The 22,483-nt window shown below is 30.0% G+C and overlaps 2 protein-coding genes across 7 annotated transcripts in view; one reads left to right on the top strand and one right to left on the bottom strand.

Annotated features, from left to right (window-relative positions):
- LOC112693954 overlaps positions 1–19,180 on the top strand; it is a 53,629-nt gene extending 34,449 nt beyond the window's left edge. The window contains exons 1-4 of one of the 3 annotated variants that reach the window (XM_025569239.1): positions 12,641–13,009; positions 13,179–13,364; positions 18,006–18,253; positions 19,063–19,180. In XM_025569239.1, coding sequence (XP_025425024.1) covers positions 13,233–13,364; positions 18,006–18,253; positions 19,063–19,069 — 387 coding nt within the window. In that variant the 5' untranslated portion in view covers positions 12,641–13,009; positions 13,179–13,232 and the 3' untranslated portion in view covers positions 19,070–19,180. Of the gene's footprint in view, positions 1–12,640; positions 13,052–13,178; positions 13,365–18,005; positions 18,254–19,062 lie in introns of those variants that run through there. The other 2 variants (XM_025569238.1, XM_025569237.1) reach the window with 2 other exon arrangements.
- Positions 19,181–19,572: 392 nt separating this feature from the next.
- Positions 19,573–22,483, bottom strand: part of LOC112693953 (inactive ubiquitin carboxyl-terminal hydrolase MINDY-4B) — a 29,720-nt gene continuing 26,809 nt past the window's right edge. For 3 of the 4 annotated variants that reach the window (XM_025569233.1, XM_025569236.1, XM_025569235.1), the window contains exons 9-10: positions 20,039–20,200; positions 19,573–19,821 (exon numbers count right to left, since the gene is read on the bottom strand). In XM_025569233.1, the coding sequence (XP_025425018.1) occupies positions 19,770–19,821; positions 20,039–20,200 (214 nt within the window). In that variant the 3' untranslated portion in view covers positions 19,573–19,769. The remainder of the gene's footprint in view (positions 19,822–20,038; positions 20,201–22,483) is intronic. The other variant, XM_025569234.1, reaches the window with a different exon arrangement.

Here is a 22,483-nt window from a genome sequence, read left to right as displayed (position 1 = left end):
TGTGGCATATCGAATTTTAGTTTTATTTTCAACTCAAAAATTATTGTGGTAGGGTTATGAAATTTTTAGTAAAAACTTATATTACCGTTTGCTCGAAATCGACGATAAAATAATTTTGGTTTGACAGAAATTAATGAAAATTTAATACAAAGTTTCTCAACATATAAATTACTGATTAGCGAAAAAAACCTTTACGAAAATTTGAATAATACATTTTGAAAAAGCGATATAACCCATGACGTTCCCTTAAATTTTTGTAGTTAAATATTCATTAAATATTCACTTGAAAATTTTCTCTCTAATATAGCTGTTACGAAATAAAATTTTGACATAATCAGATACTTCAATGAATTTCCATTAAACGATATTAGTTATTTAATTTATTAGTTTCGAAATATTGTATTGAAGCTTGTGTTGTCAATAGGCACTGGAAACATTTGGTTTTTCAAAGTTGTAGATGTCTTTTTTTTTTTCTGAAATTTAGAACACTGGTTCTGGTACTAGAAAAACCATTCTTAGAAAATATAATTTGTATCCCCGATCTATTTTGCTCAGAGTGGTTTTTGTCGAGAACAAAGGTGCTTTGGTATCAAGTTTAATAGACCAATACAGCAATATGATTCACCTATCTCAGTATTTCATCCGACCGCGGAGTCTCACTTGACCTAGAAATTTCGCCCCTTATTGGGTTATTCACAATACGTGCATTTCAAAATGAATATCAAATGATGCGATAGTAAATCAACAACAATAATAATAATTATAAAAGCTTTTGTGCATTGTAGAATTTTTGAATCGGATATTGCTGTATTACTACTAGTGATGGGAAAAATCAGGATTTGCCGAAGATTGAAAATCCGAATTTTCGGGATTCTAAATCCAGATTTTGTTAAAAATTCTAAAATCCGAAAAATCTTAACTAACAATAAATAAACGATGAATAAATTAACAACAACTAACAATTAATATCTTACATAATATATTTTATTACTTTATACATTTATTTTATTAGTGACATATTTTAAAATTAGTATGATTTTATATATGTTGTTTATAACTAGAATAAGTTAACTAGGTATTTAATATATTAGTACATAGTGAAATAGTTTTAGTTTTTTACATAATATTTAATACTCTGATAAGAATTTTATAACCAGAAATTTGTATTCTAAGGTCCAAAAATCTGAATATCTGGATTTTTGGATTTTCAGTTTACCCGGATTTATTTCACATCATCAATTACTACGCGATTGAAAATAAGTATTCGAGATTCACTCAACACTCAAGGTAGATTGAATAGGTGTTAAAGTAATTTGTTTTTCAAATTAAACACGAACACAGTACACAATGGTTTGCAAATATTTCCGTGCCGAATGAATATCTCACGATGAAATCACTATAGTTTATAAAATGTTTTCGATTTAATTTTGAAACGTAGTTTTCTCGAGGTATATTTTATAGTTTATACACTATACAGTTTATACAGTTTTAGCCGGTGAAACGTCGTAGAACTATGTTTACAATCACATATCGCGTAAAAAGTTTGCGGAATGTTCGTACGTATATACTCTCTCACAAGTGGATCGACAAACAGTCCGTATGTCGTCCTACGTGCATGAAGTTTTCACCGGGGGAGGGGGGGGGATGAAAATAAAATTACCAGCACGATTAAACAATTTAACCGTCACTGAGGAGCCGCGGTGTAAAAGTGAACGTAAAGACGATAATCAGATCTTCGTAATTTGCTCGTAGCGAAAACTCCTCGCACGTTTCCCAAAGCGCATAACGTATTGCGCGACGTTCATCCGGTAAAATCGTCGACACGGCCGTTCGGCAATAGTGCAAGCGCGTTGCCGACTCTTCTGGAGTTCGAACAATGCGTGTTCAACCCCTTCGCGACATGGAAATATTGTAATGTACACACGTACGTACATTACAGGAACGGCGCCGCCATTATCGCACGTGAATTACACCGTATAACACGTACCTGCCTGATATAATAATAATAATATAAATAATAACGCGTATCCCACACGCAAAACGCATATTTTTACTTCTTTCGTTGCACAAAAATCCACGTCGACCGTCTCTCCCTTTGTGTTTCCTTTTCAGTTCTCCGCGGACGCGACACGTGGTTTTGACAAAAACCCTTGTCAAACGATTCGCTAAAGGTTTTGTCAGCGTTCGTTTTTTTCCCCACTCGTTCGGTTTTCTGCGTTGTACCTCCGACCTACGCACTTGTGCCCGTCCGCCGACTTGTGTTTTATTACCCGTTCGCAAGCTCCTCGGGATCGGAAAGGTTTTCCAAGCGCGCGATCATCGAAAAGATACGCAACACGATGCGCGTGGAATATGATTATGTGAATACGTAAATGCAGTACATATTTCCACTGCGCTTACAACCGTCGTTCGCGTGTGTGGTGTACGTAAACGACACTTTACGTCACCTATTATGCATTCTAATGTTTCACGCTCGTGCGTGTACCGTAAAATAAAACGTGTGTGAAACTTCGCACGTTTTAACGGTTTAACGATTGCGAGTTACCGACGAAAAGTTATTAAGATACGGGCGACGTTTACGGCGCACCGGTTTTAGGTGAATTTTAATTTTTTGTTTTTATCGTAACTTAAAAAATGATAATCGTAGAGACACGATGTTTCCACCGTTTACTTATATCGTCGTTTTATTAAGATGGCAAAGTTTTCAAAAGATTTTTTTGAAGATTGTGCTGTTTATAGGCACTATATAAACTATTTTTTTAGTATAAACTGATCTACCCAACTCTTAAATTCGAAACCATTTTAGTTAATGGTGCATTGGTTTTAAGTTTAAAAAACTAATCAGCGATTACATTTATTCTTTCTTGTATCTTGTACGATAGTAGAGTTTTGCCAGTTTTTAAAATCGGAAATTATGTGTATTAATTAATGTTGAGTAAAAATCAAATAATGCATTATTTATAATTTCGTGAATTGGTACAGTAATAATTTTTTTTTAAAAATTTCACATTCTTTTTTTCTTCTGCAGCTTCATCAGTTACTGTTGTGAATATGTCAAAAGTTTAAAACTTTAATTTAATATATTGATTTAATATATTACTTTATGAAAAATCAAAATTATTTATCCTATAGTTTATTATAAGAAAATTAAGTAATTAAGTAAATTAATAAAACGCAATCGTATAAATAGTATATTAACTCAATAACAAGTATTTGTATTAATTTATCAATTATATGTTGGATGCACATAATAAGAATATGTTATAGCATTTAAATATTTAATTTCATTTATTTTGTCAGAGATTAACTTAGAAGTATGTGAAAATATTTTAAATACTTTTTTTAAATTTTTAACATATTTTGATAACGTATAAATTTATTTATTTTCCATGGAAATATATTGTACAAATTACAATAACAATAAAATATGTTTCTTGCATCATTTTTACAATACTGAATACCGAAATAGAGTATTGATATTTTTTTTTTAAAAAAAAAAAAATCACTTGGAGTACAATTTTTTATGGTTAAATTGTGTATTATTCATAAGTTATGAAATTCCTATATCAGATTTGAGCTACGCACCTGAATAAAATAATTTAACATAATTTTGATTAAAATAACAGAATGTCGTTTGACTTAAGTAATTTATTATTAATATAAACATAACTAGGAAATACTATGTTAGTTCATTTAAATAATATGTACTTTCAATAATAGATGATAATTAATTAATGAATATCATATGTATATATAATTTTATTATATATATATATATATGTCTTAGGTATTTTTGGTATCTTGGAAACATAGATTAAAACAATAGTTATAAGTTGTCATAACAGTTATTATGTTGGTAAATGTTAAATTTCTCTAGGTTATATTTATTAAGCCCTAAATTATGAAATAGTTAAATGTAAACTGGCAAGACAATAAAATATAATGATGATACGAGATAGATTCAAGATATCAGCCAGTCCATTATATTATTTAATATATTTTTTTTTCATCCGAAAATCCCAACTATAATAATTTAATTTTCTTTTAAATATTTTAATCAATAGTTGTAGATATACACTTGAATTTTTGTGTCATAGTTAAATTATAAAACTATGTACTGTAATTGGATTTGAGATATTTTTTTAAGATAATATTATATGACAATTAATTCAAGAAAGTTATTGTTACAAATCATAGTTCATAAAGGCCTTGATTATGATTTTGTCTCTTAACTTTCAAAGGGTTTCTCAATTACAGAAAACTATTATGTAAAGAATAGATCAATTAATATTCAAAGAAATATTAGCTTGTAGTAAAAGAAAAAAAATTGATTAGGATGAAAATTACAATCTCTGCTTAAAACAAACACGTGTCTTTCTATTTATTTATACACATATACATTATAGAAGCAATAATGTAAATTATACTTAAAAAATGTGTGCATAATATTCTTGAATAGATAATTACGAGTAAATATTATAAGTATAACATAAATATGTTTAAGCAAACATAGTGTTCTACATTTTTTCTTAGATTGGATATATACTTTCAAAATACTGTTACACACTTATCATCTTATATATTCAAAGTATTGAGACCTTGAACGTATAAAAACTTTTTTCGTTGTATTTCAAATAAAATACTTACGTTAAAAAATGATGTACTATTTTGTGATTTTTTTAATATTTTTTCAAAAACTTTAAGGAAAGTATTAATGTTCGGAAAATATCGAGCAGTTTAATTTTTTCCGTCTCCTCAAAAAATATTATTTGAAAACTATCATTAACACTGATTATACTATATACGCTTAATTTATTTTCATAAAATTAAAATGTATTACGAAATAACAAAAAAAATAAAAGAAACTCACGGCTATTAGTTTTGAACTGAATCTTTGAACCCATATTTGAGTAATCTAAATTATCTAAATGGAATCGCTTTTTAGATCGGTATAATTTAACATTTATTTTAAGTATGAAATTGCCGTGCAATACAATATATAAATTGGCTATTTTATAACGACTTGTAATCCATTAAATATAAAACGCATCGAATCCTTAGATATCCTAAATCCTAATAAAGTGAAATCGCTGCCATGTAAACCGGTAGTTACTGTTACGCACGTTTTTACTAGTGTCAACTTGACGATTTTATATAGGCCAATCTGTCGTATAAATACGTGATTATTGGTTATTCACGAAGCTTAGATCATAATTTTTGTACGTAGTGTTATACCATAATGTTATACATTATATAGAACTTGTGGGTGTTTGTAAAGCCATGTGGGTTATTTTTATATTTATCAACAGAATGTTACTACCTATATAAATAATTTCTAATAAAAAAATGGTTAAATGTTTTATATACATTTGGCCATGAAAACGAAACCAGCATAATAATATTATGATAGGATTATTAACAGAAAATATAAAAATGCATAAATAAACTTTTAAATTAATTTGATAATTTCTGAATAAATAAATAGCAGATAATTTATTTATTCATGCTTAATCATCAAAAAAGTTTCACAAACCATCTGTAAAATACAGAAAAAAATGAAACAGATTTATTATACGATTAATAATATAACTGTTAAAATAGGTAATAAAGCAATCACTGCGTTTATAAATCGGTAATTTATTTTACATATGTAGGTACATATATTTAAACCAATTTTTAAAAAACTTTTACCTAAACACACACCAAATAAATAATTGTACAGAAAATAAACTTTGTTTTACTGTAATTTATATGTGTTTATCATAATAACCTGTACACATCTTTGACAATGTTATCTGAAAATAGGTCTTCGTACACTTAATGTATAAAATATAAAATAAAAACAGATTTCTTATTATAGGATTCAATATAAACTGAATTATTTACAAATTTTAATACACATTTGTACATATTATAATCCATAATATAAACCACTGAATGAGTTTGGAAAAAAATAACCAATCTTAAAATTGTTTTTTTACTTATATCGTCTATGAATAGTAAGTTGATTATTAACTGATGGTATTTTGAGTATTTTTTTTTTTTTTTTTAATAAATACTAAAAAAAAATTATACTACATCTTTCGGAAAAATATTTTTTTTTTACTTTATAATTTAATCCTATTTTGAAATGTAACCAACTGCAATAATCTTAGTCTCAAATTTAATTCTTTATTTAATATGTTTAAGATTAATACTGTCTGTTAGAAATTTCTCAACAATGGTTGATCTTTTTACTAAAAACTAAACAAGAGGTTTATAAATTAATATAATATTTTTATTTAATATTTTTTTTTTTTAAAATAATTTGTAAAAAATTGATTGTACGTAAAGTAATAATATTTATCTAAGAAAATGTATTGCAGAAGAAACAATAAGAAAATAGATAAAATTAGTATTACTAGAATAAATCTCATTATTGCAATCCTATTGTAAATAATTAATCATTCTAATCGAATTTATAGTATTTGAGAATAGTACTCAGGGAATACGATTTGATGAGAACACCGAGGGAAGAAAATACACAGACGAATAGGTTAAAATTAGTGGACGATTATTTATTTCCGAACGTCGCATTAAAATCCAATCAAGTCACAATAGTGATGATGTAGAAAAAATTAACGTGAGGAGTGGAATAAAAAAGAAAATAGTATACCGATATACCTTGTGTTCGTTAATTATAAATTTCCTGGTTCCTATTTGTTTTCAACTGACAAGAAAATAGGACTAAGTGTATTAAATATTTTTAATCAACCCTTTTTATTTTTACCATACAGGTCCTGACAAGGGTTGGAAATATTTTTATTTTCATTATACTTTTCTCCAATAAAAAATTAAAAATTAAAAAAAAAACAAATTGTTGTTTGAATTTAATAAGTAAAAAAAAAAAAAAATTACCTAAAATACACCCGAGAAATGGAAAAAATATGTTCATCTAAGTAAAATTCCTGAGGGTGGAAAGTACAACCTTTGCTCTCATACACAGTTAATTTGCTATACATATATATACTATGTGGATTATATTTGTTGATCATTCAGAAAAGTGCGTTTTAGACATTAAGAAGGATTGACGGTTTCGGATGGCGATCGCCCTACAACCAATTTGATGGTTTCGTATACCCGATTGTAGAACATACCTACGTGACAAAGGGTCGTACATTTTGTCAAATTTCTACTATCACGTGTGAGCACATATCTCAGCAAAGTGTCGATATTCGAATGGTTTTTTTTCTCTGTACCATTCGGCTCCACGTTTGACGTTTTCCGCCTTCCACCCGTAATCACATGCGGATGACACTTGTTCGTATAATATAATCTAATTCGAACTCCGTCGCATGAATACCAGACATTTATTCAGCTGACAATCGTTTTCAAGGATTTCTGAAATCAGCGATGGCAAATAGTATGAGTAGTAGTCAGTGTTCGAAAATGAAAATAATAACCCTTTTTATACGTAATAAATAAATTATACAAAGGATATATTTCAAAAAATACGCCTGACGTGCAGATTATATATTGATAAATCTTGAAATTATTAATCTCCGCAAAACCTATTCTTATTCCTTAGTTTAGAATTACAAACTAACACGAGTCCCGTTAATCAATTAAATTCTTTTAGCGAATTATCACGGTTTAATTGTATTTATTTATTTTTCTTAAAGAATAATGAATATTGTAAAAGTGTCTACATATTATTATCGAGTAGCTTATAACTTTCATGAATATTAAATGCGAATTTAAATATCATGTAAATAAAATACGACCACAGGATGGATATATTACCATATAAAATGCATTTACAACGGTAAACGAAGGAAAATGTTATTGATATGACACAGTATATATTATGAACATTATGAATGATGCCTTCGATATTAAAAAATTATAATTATTATTGAGATTTGTATATTTTGGTAATATTATATACTATTTTATACGTGTATATATATTCCCTTAAATGTTCAATACTTAATGTGCATACATTCTTTATATTTTAATTTGACATGGAACATGTATGGTTCTTTTTTTTAATCTGTTAACACATTTTTTTGAAAAATAAATTAAAAATATTACATTTTTTTTCACATGCAGGTAGAAATTAAAAATTAAGCTTACTTTTTTTATTATTAAATAATTATACTGTACACGTAATACATATATATGGGGAATTATAGTTTTACTTCTAAAATAATGTCATAATATTAAAAAATATTCAATACATATGTATTTTTATTTTTTTTTTTATGTCATGGTCTTTAATCACAAGCATATCCAAGTACATTATTACATTTCTAATACTACTCAAATACTATAATATGATTTAGCAGTGATTTACTCAATTTCTGTTTCAACGCAATGGTACTTTATAATTTTAAATTGTACTTTGTGGTAACAATGATATGAAGATAAAATACATGTTAATTTTAATAATTTATTTATCTGTGTTTATTACGGCGAGATCAGATATGTATATTGACTGAATTTTATCACTATGATAAGTCTATTGATAAAAAGTTGCATTTTAATAATTTTAATAATCAAAAATTGGTTTTGGACATTTTTATTTTTTTTTTTTTATAAGGCTACAAATACAAATGTTTATTAGCCTACTGTAATTTGCGTGTCTAGTGGTTACATTAGGTTACAGATAATTTTATTTTAACATTAATATTTATAACTGTATTTGCATATTGCTGGTTGTTGTGTGACGTCGTTGGTACGTTGTCTTATATGCTCGTTGTGAGATCAGCCATCCTGATGAAATTAGTTATGATTTTTTTTTGTCCTGGTCCGAGTGCATCTTTGAGTGAGCTGGTGCTTATGTTTGCTTTTGTTCTAGCATTTTGGTAAGTGGGATAGTCTAGGAATAGGTGTTTAACAGTGAGTTCACTTTTGGACGATTATTTTTCAACATTCGGTTAATATATCTTTAAATATTTTTTCAGAACCAAAAAAAAAACAATGTTTAAAAAAAAAATACAGTATCACATAATTATTCTTGTTTCATATGTATTTACGAGTAAGAATGTTGAAAACATTGTTCACTGACATTTGTTTAGTTAAATGGTAAATATTTCCAAACACGTATTTATTAATTGAAATTATAATTAAAACCAACTATTACAATTGATACACATAAAATGTGTAAAAATATATTATATTTTAATGGAATCGACATAAAATGTTTTTATAGTGCAGTCGTAGATTGAACATAGAAAAAATTCTCGAACATTTTGTTTAATGCATGACGTAGTTGTTCTATATGAGATAATATAGTTTATAAGTACTTAAGGTATATATGAAATACGAAATCTAGAGCAATAAAGATGATGGAACAATTTGAAAACAAAATCAAAGAAAAAGCGATTCAATTTCATTGGACGTTAAATTAAATACCATTAAACGCGTGCCTTGAATACATTACGAATATCTCCGTGAATATAGAATATATGGAATACTTCAAAAAGTATTACATTATTTTTTTTGTTTGTTTTTAATAATGTCTTATTTTGATATTTATACATGTTGATATAATGTAATGTCATTTTTTAATCACTAGTAAGAATCAAAAGGAGAACAAAAACAATGATAATCAACAATCATGTTTCTGTTAGCCAATTCTTATTCGTAGCAATATTATGCAAAATAGTTAAATTACTAAGAACCTGAATGAAATTGTACTTCAATAACATATTAATCAAATATGTTTTGATTACTTTAAATTTCAGATATTCATATCTCATACTTTTCGAGATTCATAATTCAATGTATTAAGCTAAAAAAAATTATATTATAACAATTACACTAGCTTAATATGAGTGAAAAATGAATTGTTTATTTTTAACACTATATGTGATACAATAGTTTTGTTAAATAACTAAATCTAAAATATTTGTTTTAGTTCCGAAATATTACAATATAAAAGCTAATAAAATATTTTTAGTATAATTTATTCTTTAAAATCGAATCAATCATTTCGAAGAGAACCAGAGAGTCAGAATTTGATTTTTTTCGGAAACGTAATTAATTTAGTTATTACGAAAAAAACATCAGTCAAGAATTGCATTTTTTGAAATTCTGTACCTGCGTTACTGTGATAAATGGTTAATGCGATAAAATATTTCATTTATACTTATAGTATTCAAAAAATTAATGATAGTATAAATTTTTCTTTTTTCCATCAAACCCATTTCAAAATAACTGATTTAATTTGGATTCATATTTTAAAACAAAACGAATAAATACAGATGGGTCATTACATTATAAACATAAATATCAACAGATGTGTTACATTAAACAAGATTGATAAAAAATAAATTATGTACTTGACCGGGAAAAAGTTTTTTACAGTTCATTTCTTCACCTTAACTGTGAAAGTTAAATTTTTAAAATATTCTACTCCCCTTTAGTGTTCAATTTATTAAAATTTTGTATGGAATATTATGGATTTGTAAAAGTGTTTGAGAAAAAATAAAATATTATTGTAGATAAGAATAAATTTTGAAAACTTAAATACAATATAACAAAATAATTTAACAGAAAACCATCGTATAGAACATATACGTACCTATTACTTATACGTATACATATACGTAATAGAACATATGATCTAGAAAAATCATAAAGTACGCAGAAAAATAAAATATTTACTGTATACGACCCTACATGTTTACTCTATTCTATTTGTAATTCATTCGATCATGAACAAGAATCTTACTCAAATGGAGAACTCAAATAAACTTAAGTCAGCTCGAGTAACTTGAACCTTAAAACAAGAACATTTTTCCTAGTTATATATAAATATTATGTCCAAAAAATATAAGATAATTCGTAATTATTATTGCACAGCTGTGTTTTAATTTACAACTCGATCGATGTCTGCCACTAGAGTACATCTATTACACTGCATTAATTTTGTGAAAATTGCTCTAAAAATCACTTACAAACCCTTCAAAAAACATTATTACTGTTTCTAAAATTAATTTTTTTTCGAATCATGCCAATATATATATATGTATAAATATAATAAATAAAATAAATATATAAATAATGCACATTTATATTTTATGATATTTTGAGTTCTCTGTTCATTGGAATACACTGTTTTATACATTTTAAGCTAATTATATTATTAGTTTTGAACTAATTTGTTAATATGAGTAGTTTGACAATATTTCACAAATAAAATAATATTGTATATCGCTCATCTGGAAAAGAAACGACACAAGTCAAAATGTGAAATTTTCCAGGAGAGCGGATTAAACATTTTTTTTATACATGTACCATTATATTGAAATATAAAGCAAACATAGTATTCCAAATAACTCTAACTGTGACATTTTTCTTGATGTGTATCGCTGTATAAAAATAAATAACTCGAAACATGAGAGTTTTCTTAACACAAACGCATTTATGTTCGAATGCGGTTTTGAAATAACTGATAAAGTGACACTATTCTTGGGTTAACGAGTGTTATTTTCTTATAAAAAGAAAATTGAATATTTGATTAACATAAGTGTCATTTTCCACGATAAAATACGCTTCCTTTAATTATTATGTATAAAAAATCGGAAATTGATATTTTTTGACTTATATTGTTTCTTTTTTCCGGATAATTAGTTTGGAAATTAATTTTCCTTTTACTTGCTATCATAATTGTTTTCATGGTGAGTACGCAATGATTATTTAATCAAATTTTCAGAATTGTTTAGATTATCAATGATAGATACACGACATTGTACATTAGATATCCTCATATAGACGTAGTTTAAAATAGCGTGTCACGTAGATTTTTTTCAAAGTTAAATAAATAATTATAAAATAAATTTTATTTTTGTAGGGTCATGAGATTTATAATATATCATTAAATATTTTTATAATAAATATTAATTATTATTAATTATTGTAATATCATTTTATAATTTTCAAGTATCAAAACAAACTTAAATACAAGTTTTATATGTTTATAATGCTTAAAAATTTTTTCGTGAGAAACCAAAGTTAAAATCTCGGTATTATAAAGAAATTATATTACTAGACTATAAATAATAAATGCGTAGTTGCATTTTTTCGTTAAAAATATAATCATAATTATAATAAATTCGAGTCACTAAACGTAAACACGTGCTCGATTACTAAGTACACGCATGCGCACGCCCCAGAAAATAAAATAAGAAAGAAAGTATTATAATATATTGCTTTATAGATTTTAAAGAAAACCCACGTAGTTTTGATTTCAGTTTCAGGTTCGTGGTGTTAAAATCGTTCCGTACGTGTGCTTACGTCGTCCGTTCAGTTTTATCGATTAAAAATGCAATAAAAAGGTCGTTAGCATACATTGGTCGTTCGTCTGGTCTTACGAGAGTATGTGATCGATCGCACGTGTACAAAATTACAATTTATCGTGTTCTACACATATTCTACGAGTGAGAGGACCGAAATGATTAGATATGATAAAATTACAATAATCATCATAATACTTACTACTAGTCATCGTTATAAAAATAAATATATACATATAACAGATAATAAAACGTCTATTATGCGTCTAAATATAGATCGTGGGAGTGAGCATAGAGGTCGAGTCGTATCTCTATACTCTATTTTAATGCAAAGTAAACGGTCGACCGACCTGCAATATCCATTCCCGGCGTAGTCGAGAGAGCAGTGCGCGCTCGAAAACAATATTTTCAACTGGAATTTCGTATATTTTATTTGTATTTTTTCGTTTTACGTTTAAACATTATCATCAACCCGTCCGTATAGTTATGAGGCCGATCGTGATTGTCGCGGAATACCAGTCATCAATGTTCGTCAACGGTGTAACAATCATATTTCTGGTGTTGGAAATCAAATAGAGTCGTCCGGAGTCTTGTGAAAAAAAATCTGGGCACCACAGACAACAATAATTCACGACTAAAACAAAAAAAAATATATCATAACAATACAATACCGGTCTGCTGCACTGCACTGACGAAAAATCACGAATTCCGACAACGAATTCAAAATAGTAATTTACGCATAATATCCGTTCGAAACACACTCGAAATTGGTATATCAGCATTATCGTTATGCATTAGGATTCTATTATAATATTGAATCGTTACGATATATCGTTTGATTAAAGTAATTACTAATTTCTTATCTATTTATTTATTCTTGCATTTCTTCTATTTCAGAAACTAAGTAAATCGTTCAAGCCATAGCCGAAAACCGTTGACCAGCGGAGAACCATGAGGCTCTTGACGATCGCCTGGACTTTGGTAGCCGTCACGTGGTGCTGCGACAGCGCTACCATCTACGAACCATTGGCTCGGGACGCTCGCTGGTATGATCCCAGAATTCAAGATTTGGAACTTTTCGACGTAAGTGTTTATTTGCTTGTCGATTAAATTGACCATTAGGCTGATGATACCTTAGGAAATGAGAATGGTTTCGAAATCATTAATAACATGTTTTTCGATATAACCTATCATCAAAATGTTACTAAAATACTTTGCAAACATCAAATTGAATACCGATGTATACACCCCAATAACAGTACTCAGTGCCGTATTATCGTGATTGATATGATCCTCCCGTCTCCCAAATATGGTCACTAAAAATGCTTTCGACATTTTTCTTACGTTTTTGAATGCCTAGATTGCAATTTTCTATCTCCCGTCAATATAAATTGATGTTATTTTTTCTCCGAGTAATCGTCTAGTAGCCCTCACTTTCATTTCGTTTACGGCGAACAGCAAACGAAATCTATTGTGACGTACGAGTACATCCGCCGATAATCCGTTCGGAAAAGTTATCCGACTTAAAAACAACACTTCGGCATGGGAATACGCTAGTATCATTTCCTAAGTCTAAGGTGGTTTTCGAAAATAAGTTTTATAAGCTTATGGTTGCATAAGACTCATGGGAAAAAAAGACAGTGTATGTGCACACTTGAACATATCCTCGGGGGAACAAAGTTTGATCCTGAGTGCTGACTAAAGGATTCACCTACGAAACACTCAAAAAGTCCAAGTTCATTAAAAATACGCTCAGGAATATAATGATTGTATGCTTTAATTGTAATCAATATTGGCACTTTCGTGCACCATAATCCTTTAAGTGTACACTTGTTACTTATGGTGTATTAGGCTGTACTGCCAAATAACTGACACCTGATTAAAAATATGCACAAGTTTATTGTTAAACATTACTGTGATCAGTGATCGATATTATTCTTTTATGATAATATACAAGAAGTTAAGATATAACTAACTGTAATAACTAAAATGTCTTTATTAAACTTATTACGAGGACATTGCAAACAGATGCACATTTATATTCACGAATAAGCGAATTAAATAATATTCTGTTACGTAGGAATCCATCGCATGCTCCAATCCTTCCAATATTAATTCCACTCCAATATTTTTATTTTTTGTTTTCGTTATGTACTATTACATATTTATGTCCCAATATTTAACCATACATATTGTCATGTTATAATGCCTCACGGCGTTTATTCTGTAAATAAAAAAAAATAAATAAATAGTTATGGAATAATTATTTATTAATAATTTTATAGTAAATTCCGTAAAATGGTGTAAATTAAAGTACGTGGTTAGTATTATATACTCGTTTAAGTAAAAATATGCAATATACGTATCCTTTGGGATATCCTTGCATTATTTTGTCACATTCGGCTAGATTTTTAATTTACTTGATTAGTAATTTATGTCAGAGAGCTTTTATAGTTTATACACAAATTTTAACTTAACATAAAACGTAGCATAGGTAAATAAATTAAAAGTGTATAAAGTAACTTTAATACCTTAAGGTCTATTGAGTTACATAACCTTTACAAACAGATAAAATTTATGACAATACTAAAAAAGCATAATAAGTAAACTCGGTTACTGCGACGAACTACCGGTGTAATATATTATATATAATTAAATTTGTAAGTAATTTAAAATATGCAGATGACTGATATAGCCATTGTTCTAAAGTGGTATTTGAGTCTGGATATTAATATGTGATTGAAGTATCAGTAATTTCATCGAATGATATATTAAGTTAAACGGTACATTTGATGTCGCATTTCCGTTCTTCTCTACTACGAATCATTAATATAGTACCCATGGTGAGAATAATTTTCATAGTTTTCTCTTTCGATGGTTGTATAAGTACAAATTATTAGCTTAGATCTGTTTTTTAAGGTGGCTTATTCTGATATGTTTTGAAAACAATATTAAATCACTTTATTATAACAATAATATTATAATAGGATCTCAATTCACTGTAGTGCTTATGAATCAAGTTCATAAAATAGCATTTTTTTAGTTAGTTATATTAACATGTATCGAAGTATTGATGTACACATTTATGTATACAAATTAATTTGAAATAATCAAAAATATTTTATAATTTAACATTAACTACGTTAAATTTATAATTTAAATTTAGTTGTTGTCACATAAAAAAAAAAGAAAGTTCTAATAGATCAGTGTAAATATATTTGACGTATTGCTACGTCAAATATTTTACAGATTAAAAACTTAAAGCAAAAAAAATCGTCAACACTCATATAAATTTTACCTTATCTTAAACTTTGTACAGTCGTATCTGTAGTAGATGCATGACTTATGAAATAAAATGGTTGAATCGTACTCGTCTCACTTATCGTTAATCCGTATATATCACTTGTTCATTGCTAAAAAAAATACCAGACACAAGTTTAAAATTAAAATCCAATCGGCGAGTTTAATGCCAAGAAAACATATTGACTTTTGCCGAAACACTTTATTTTTGTAAATTTTTTTTTAACTTCAACTATCCGTGTGTACCAATCCTGTCGGTTTTATTGTCTCCTAAATTAATTACCATCAATACGACTGAACGATTGAATTCAATTGCTGTCATTTAACTGTTCAAATAACTAGGGGCAATATATATTTTAGAAGCACGTGTTTGTAATATTATAGAATTGTATCAACTTACGTTTTGTTTCCAGTGTACATTTGAAACGCTATTACACACCGACACCGCGCGGTCAGAGCGGCGTGTATAATATTCGCGATATAATCTTCTTCTTCTCCTTCACCTTTCTCCCAAATATTTGGTGTCAGCCACCTTTGTACTAAACCTCCACTCGGTTTCAATTTTCTACATCATCTACCCACATCCAATAGCCCTCGTTTCATTCTCAATCGTATCCAATCATCTCGTTTTTGGTCTATCTATTCCTATTTTACCTTCAACGTTTATTTTCATAACTACTCTTACTGCTTTTGTTTCCTCTCGTCTCATCACATTCGTTATACGAACTATCATATTAATTATTCAATCTTGATAAGGGCGCTATGATTGAACACAATAACCATCGTAATGATATTGATCCTGATCGAAAAACGTCGTAGACACGATTACGACGATATAGTGTTGTATTAGGCTCGGTGGTTTTCAATAGTTGATCCGCGAACACCTTAAGGATTCGTGGGGAACAATGTTTGCGGGTTCGCGGCTTCCATGTGGATTCAAATTATCAACGAAGAGTGAGCTTATAGATCCTAAGGCGGTGAACTGAGGTAGGTGGGTCGAGAGTGATGTATGTGATATGAAAACTTCTTTGTGATATTCCTATAATTTACTCACACACATACATACATACACAATCACGTTCATATGTATATTATTTTGACGTGAATGTGTGATGCTCACGGTTCCGGAACGAAAAACACGTCTACGAAAAATCGGAAAATACTGTTCTATACGTGCAATAAACAGAGGCGACGGATAAGCTTTTGTGCGCGAAAAGCGTCGAACAATAGTTCGGTATTATACGAACCACAACCAGCCCACAACATCTCCACCCGGTTACCGATTGCATTCGCTCGCGTGAGATCGGACTCGTGTTGTTACAATATTACGAATCGGACGGATGACACACGCCGCAAAGCGTAAACATTGATTATTAATATTTCAATACATCTGCGAGGCTACCGCTATAACTTATAATATCGCGATGTGCACAGAGGGATGTTTTCCTCTTTTGTTTTCATTTATTTTTTAATACAGAAACGTAGTCGAGATGAAACAAAGCTTGTGTACATAATAGGTATTATATACGTCGTCACGGTTGTACTTTGACTGACGGTACAGTTTTAGTGATTTTTAAAGGACGGCTATAAAACGCAATATTTTATACTGGCGAGTTTACGTGGAATTGGAGTAAAAATAATAATACTAAGGTACTTTAAGACTCAAGGGTTTCAAATTTAATTTCTCCTGTATGTTTCGATATTTTTTTCAACTAAAAGCTTCACCCTGTCGCCGCCATATATTATATCTTCAAATATCTTCAAAACGTATACGTAGCGCATAATGTTTAATGGTTTTTGAAATGCTCGAGTGCAATCTGTTCAAATGTTTTGTGCTTTCGACATTGCATTACTTAGAAATCAATGATCAAAATAATCGTATTCAACTACAGTAAAAGAAGTGACATAAAAATGCCGTAACAAGTTAATATAACAGTGTGCATATAATTATACGTATAATGTTTATGATACATAACCAATAATTATACAGATAGATTAGATTTCGTAGAACTATTTTCTTCATGCGATTCGGTCGTTTAGTTTGTATGAAAAGAAACCATATTATTTCCCAGCATTATACGAATGAAATACATGATCCTTGTAGTTTCGGCGAAACATATAATAAACATTGAAATCTCGAACACGGGGAAAAAAAGAAAAGGTCGCAAACGCATTGATGCATATCGGAATTTACTTTTTCTATACTGTACATAATGCTAAACAGGGAAACTCGAAACTTATCTACGAGAACGCATAGTGCGAACAGTATAGTATTTTATATATAATATATATATATGTATACTACATCGAATTACGATTTAAAAAACTGATAACCGACGAAAATATTTGGTTTTAGATAGTGTTCGGATTTATGTAATCGTTACGTATTCTAATAAATGCTGATACATTATTCAATTTTTTTAGCAAAACTACTTGGATATCGCTACAATGGACAAGAGGACGCCCATGGGCGCAATGCAAGGCGAATCATCGCCAAGAAGTGGACCAACTTTGTCAATCGTCAACTCTCTAGACGTCCTCCGACAAAAGTTAATGTATGAAGTGGCCCGACGACACGTGAACGAGAATCAAAAAGTGCTGTCGCAAAACCACCAGATATTGAAGAGCCTCGGAAAGCGGTCCTTGTATTCTTACTTTGGAATACCACGAAGGTATGTAAAAACGTACGATCGGTAAAAGTTATCCACTCGCCTCCCGTAGATTGTAAATGTTCGCTTTAAACCGGCAACGACAGACTTGTTGTTCACGTATGTACGATGAAATATTTTCGTGATAATATACTCACAATATTTGTTTGATCATTATCGTATTTTATTCCATAGCCCTGAGTACAATTTTTCTTCCTTTCTGCAGTTAGTGTACTGTACTTTGGCACGCACGTATGAAGTATAGGATTCAGACCGTGAAGCGTGCAACAAATAAAGGGGTCACGCGTATGAGAGATACCTTATGATGAAAATTAGGATTTTACGAGGAAAAACTCGTTCAGTATCATATTACGCGCGGTGTACCCTTGTACTTAAACATAACCGAATGAGCCAGGGACATTTTTCGATGTTTACAACGGTACCGATTTAAAATTTTTAAATATCTTAAAGTTCATTGTCCTCGCGGTGTCAACACGTGTTCAATCACGGGTCGTATTTTTAAAAGCGAATACGTTAAAATAAAAAAATCACCTGAATTAATGTGAATTTACATATTATGTTTTTTGGTTCGGGAACAAAACGCGTTCAAAGCCCAAGTCTTTACGGTTCAATATTTTTAAACAGCCAGGTATACTCTTGTATAATAACATAACATAATTTCGAAAAACAAACGCCCTATAATTTTACATTGCGTAGTAGACGTTTATTATTCTCTATCATGTATATTACGAGATCTTCCTAGAACAGACAATTATAACTAGAATTTGGCTTTCAGGCTAATGTATCATTAAATGTTTGCTTTTATTTTACAGGTTTTAAATGGAAACCATTTCGATTTCGTCGGTTTAACAGCGTTATTATTTATGAATATTTTATTTATTATGCAAAATTATTAATTTATTTGTTAAATTTACATAATATCGTAGACAGCCAAACCATTGTTATTTTTCATTCACATATATTTATTTATGTATTTCCAGTATATATATATATATATATAAAAAAAAATATATAATAATTAATATCTAAATAAATATACACTGATTTAAATACAATTCCACGCAGAGAAATGATTCTTCACTTTAAAAACTAGTTTCGAAAGAAAAAAAAAACAACAACTCACAGTATTCTACGTTTGATTTAATTTATTTTGTATTTTTAATTATTTACAAACTAACTAGAGGATCGCAAAGTGATTTAATACCTGTTATTTTTTAATAAAAAATATATTATAATATTACAGGATTCGTGGAATTTTTATTATCGCATTAATTATATTAACACAATATGTAATCTATTTATATATATTAACCGTTGTTCAGCTATACACATATAAGATATATAAATAAATATCGGCGTTTTAAATATTATATATGTATGTATATATTGTTTTATATAGAAAAGTACAATAAATACGGTCAACTTCGTCGTACGGAGGAACTTTCGCAACGAACTTGGTCGATGAACTTTAGGTTGCCACTATATGTGTGCTCGTCGATAAAATAATAAACAGTTAATGTTAATTCACGGCGTTTTTGACGCCTGTCCATTGTACCGAAGCTCCTTCCCACCTGAAGAACAAAACAAACAGTGTTGATAATACAATCGTAAAGCGGTTATATTTAAATAATACATTATTAAATATAAATATCAACCAAACGCTGCGGCTGCAATTAACGAAATCCGTATCGTAGAAAATAGTTTAAAAAAATAAATAATAAAAATCAGGTGCCCTCCGGACGAAAATACTTATATAATAATGTTATCGTTATAATAATAGTCGGTTACTTGGTGTGTATAAGACATTCGACCATCAACAATTGAGACGTGGTTGAACTGTTAATGTCGTCTGTGACTTTCATCCGTGCATTCTGATCGTTGGGATGCGACCGCGTGTCCACCGTCGCGTAGTTTTCGCTACCGCTACACGAATAGTAAGTCAACGGGAACCTGCAGGGGAAACGATAACAATACGTAATTGGTATCGATACGAAAATGTATGTGTGTTCAGAGTTCGATTTCGACGTGGTAGGGGATGGAATGCGATCGTCGGATAGGATTCACAAGATGAATAAATACAAAAATGTTTGGATGAATATTTATAATACCGTACGGATACGCGCATCAATACTGAAATAATACAGGTTATTCATACTCTGTTACGTGTAACGCATAATATGTACAGGGTGCGTTTTTCTCCATCAACGTGAGTTTTTGTAGGGGACGAAAATAACATCCGTACTTGTCCGACGTGTAGCGCTAATGCTGCCATGTAAAATGTCGGTGCACCATTTTGCTCAACTCGACATTTAATTTCTTACATGTAAGTATAACTATCACCAGACTGGTTTGAAATTTTACTTTCGTAAACATCAAAATTCGCAGAAAAATATTATTTTACCACCACTGATAACCGTTAAAAGTTTTGACTAAATAAATTACTCGATGAAATATTGCAACTGTAAACAGTAGTAAGATATTATAGTGTAGTATAAACGGTATAATGACTGCAAATTGTATAGAAATACAATTTTTTGTCAAAATACATTGACTGAGAATATAAATATATTAGACGGTAAAAATATCACTCTGTATAATATATGCACACGGGCAAAGTTTATTTATTATTAAAGTTAATTTATTTTTATTTTTTCTAATTAAATATTATAATACGGCATAAGACTATTGCATTTTATATTAAATATCATATTGATAGAGACAACAAAATGTTTGTAACGCGCCGTGTTGTGCGTACCTTGGAAGCAGAAGTTATAATACATTTCGATCTCGATTAAATCGTTTTCCGAAAGTGTCTTATAAAGTCAAAATTTGTCCTGTGAAATTATTACAACTTCTCCGATGTCATATAATGTCTGATTTCCCAAAAGCCCGGTGATGTATTCGACCGAAACACAATCATCGCAGCTAACAGAAATAAAATTAGTGTATTCATATAACAGTCGATCAAATCGTTCAACAATATGAAAATAGTTTCCGATGGGTTATAATTATTTTTCAATTCGACCGGAAAAATGTTTTGGAACGAAAATTATTATAGAACAATTATTCCAATGAATACGATCTAACGTAAGTATTTTAATATGGAATCTAAATATTCGTCTTCTCATCGTGTACAAATCGCTAACGTACACATCTAGATTGAACATCGGTAATACATTTCAATACGCTTATTCCCCCGCTGTTTGTTATTTTCGCGTTTAATTAAATCATCTAAGACAGTGGTTCTCAACCTCTTTTTGTTCACGGCACACCATTTACATCACAAGCTTTCGCGGCACACTCACGCACTCGACAACAACAAAAACTTTGGCTACGCGCTAAGATATCCAGTTGGGTTAAAAGCGTACAAGCTTAACTACATATGTATCGTAGGTATTATCTGCATTAATTAATTGGCATTTAACTGTCATAGTTTTATCAATCGGTATTTTCAAATATCAAGCGTTTTTCACGGCACATCTAGTCGAACTCGCGGCACGCCGGTTGAGAACCACTGATCTAAGATCTTCAAGATGCATAATAAATCGTGCGGTAAATCACGTTTACAATACATCATATTATTTCTTTATTGGATACGTGCACGGTTTCCGTAATACGTTCAACAGATCAAATGAAATGTCGTCATGAATTCGAACACGCCGACCGACCGGAACGGTGCACGATTCCGCGTGTGCTCGGCTCGTTGTCAGTGCAACGTCGTTGTGTTATTGCTGTTGGCGAACGTCGATAATAATCCGTGCGCAGATTATTGCACGGGCCGTGCGTCGGGCGCTGTCGAATCGCAAACGGAATAACACCGCGGAAATCGCGCGAGCATTTCCATCGGAATTCGGATTATTCGACCCCGTAGGCGTGCGCAGGATTCTGTGCCGGGTGCACCGTACATTTTTGACCTGGCCACGAGCGGCCCACTGATTACCCTCGTCGCGACCGTAAGAAATACGATGAGTATAAAAAACAATCGTGCATAAGTATGCAATACATAATACATAAACATATATTGCATTGCTATTATGATAACACTGAACGAAGAATCGGAGGAGTCACGTAAGGGGAAAACGAACAGTCTTACGGCATACGATACGGCACTGCCCTGGTAAGTGGCCGAGCGGTGGTGGTGTGCATGCGTGTGCATGTAATGTCCCTGCGTCTATACGTCTGGTTCGTACGTCGGGTATAAAAACATTGTACTCGTAAGCTTCTCGTACTGAT

Source organism: Sipha flava, unplaced genomic scaffold (assembly GCF_003268045.1).
Source record: "Sipha flava isolate LNK unplaced genomic scaffold, YSA_version1 120_pilon_pilon, whole genome shotgun sequence".
In the NCBI taxonomy this organism is placed as follows: Eukaryota; Metazoa; Arthropoda; class Insecta; order Hemiptera; family Aphididae; genus Sipha; species Sipha flava.
Note: the sequence above shows the minus strand (reverse complement) of the source record. Positions and strands in the feature narration are given on the sequence as shown.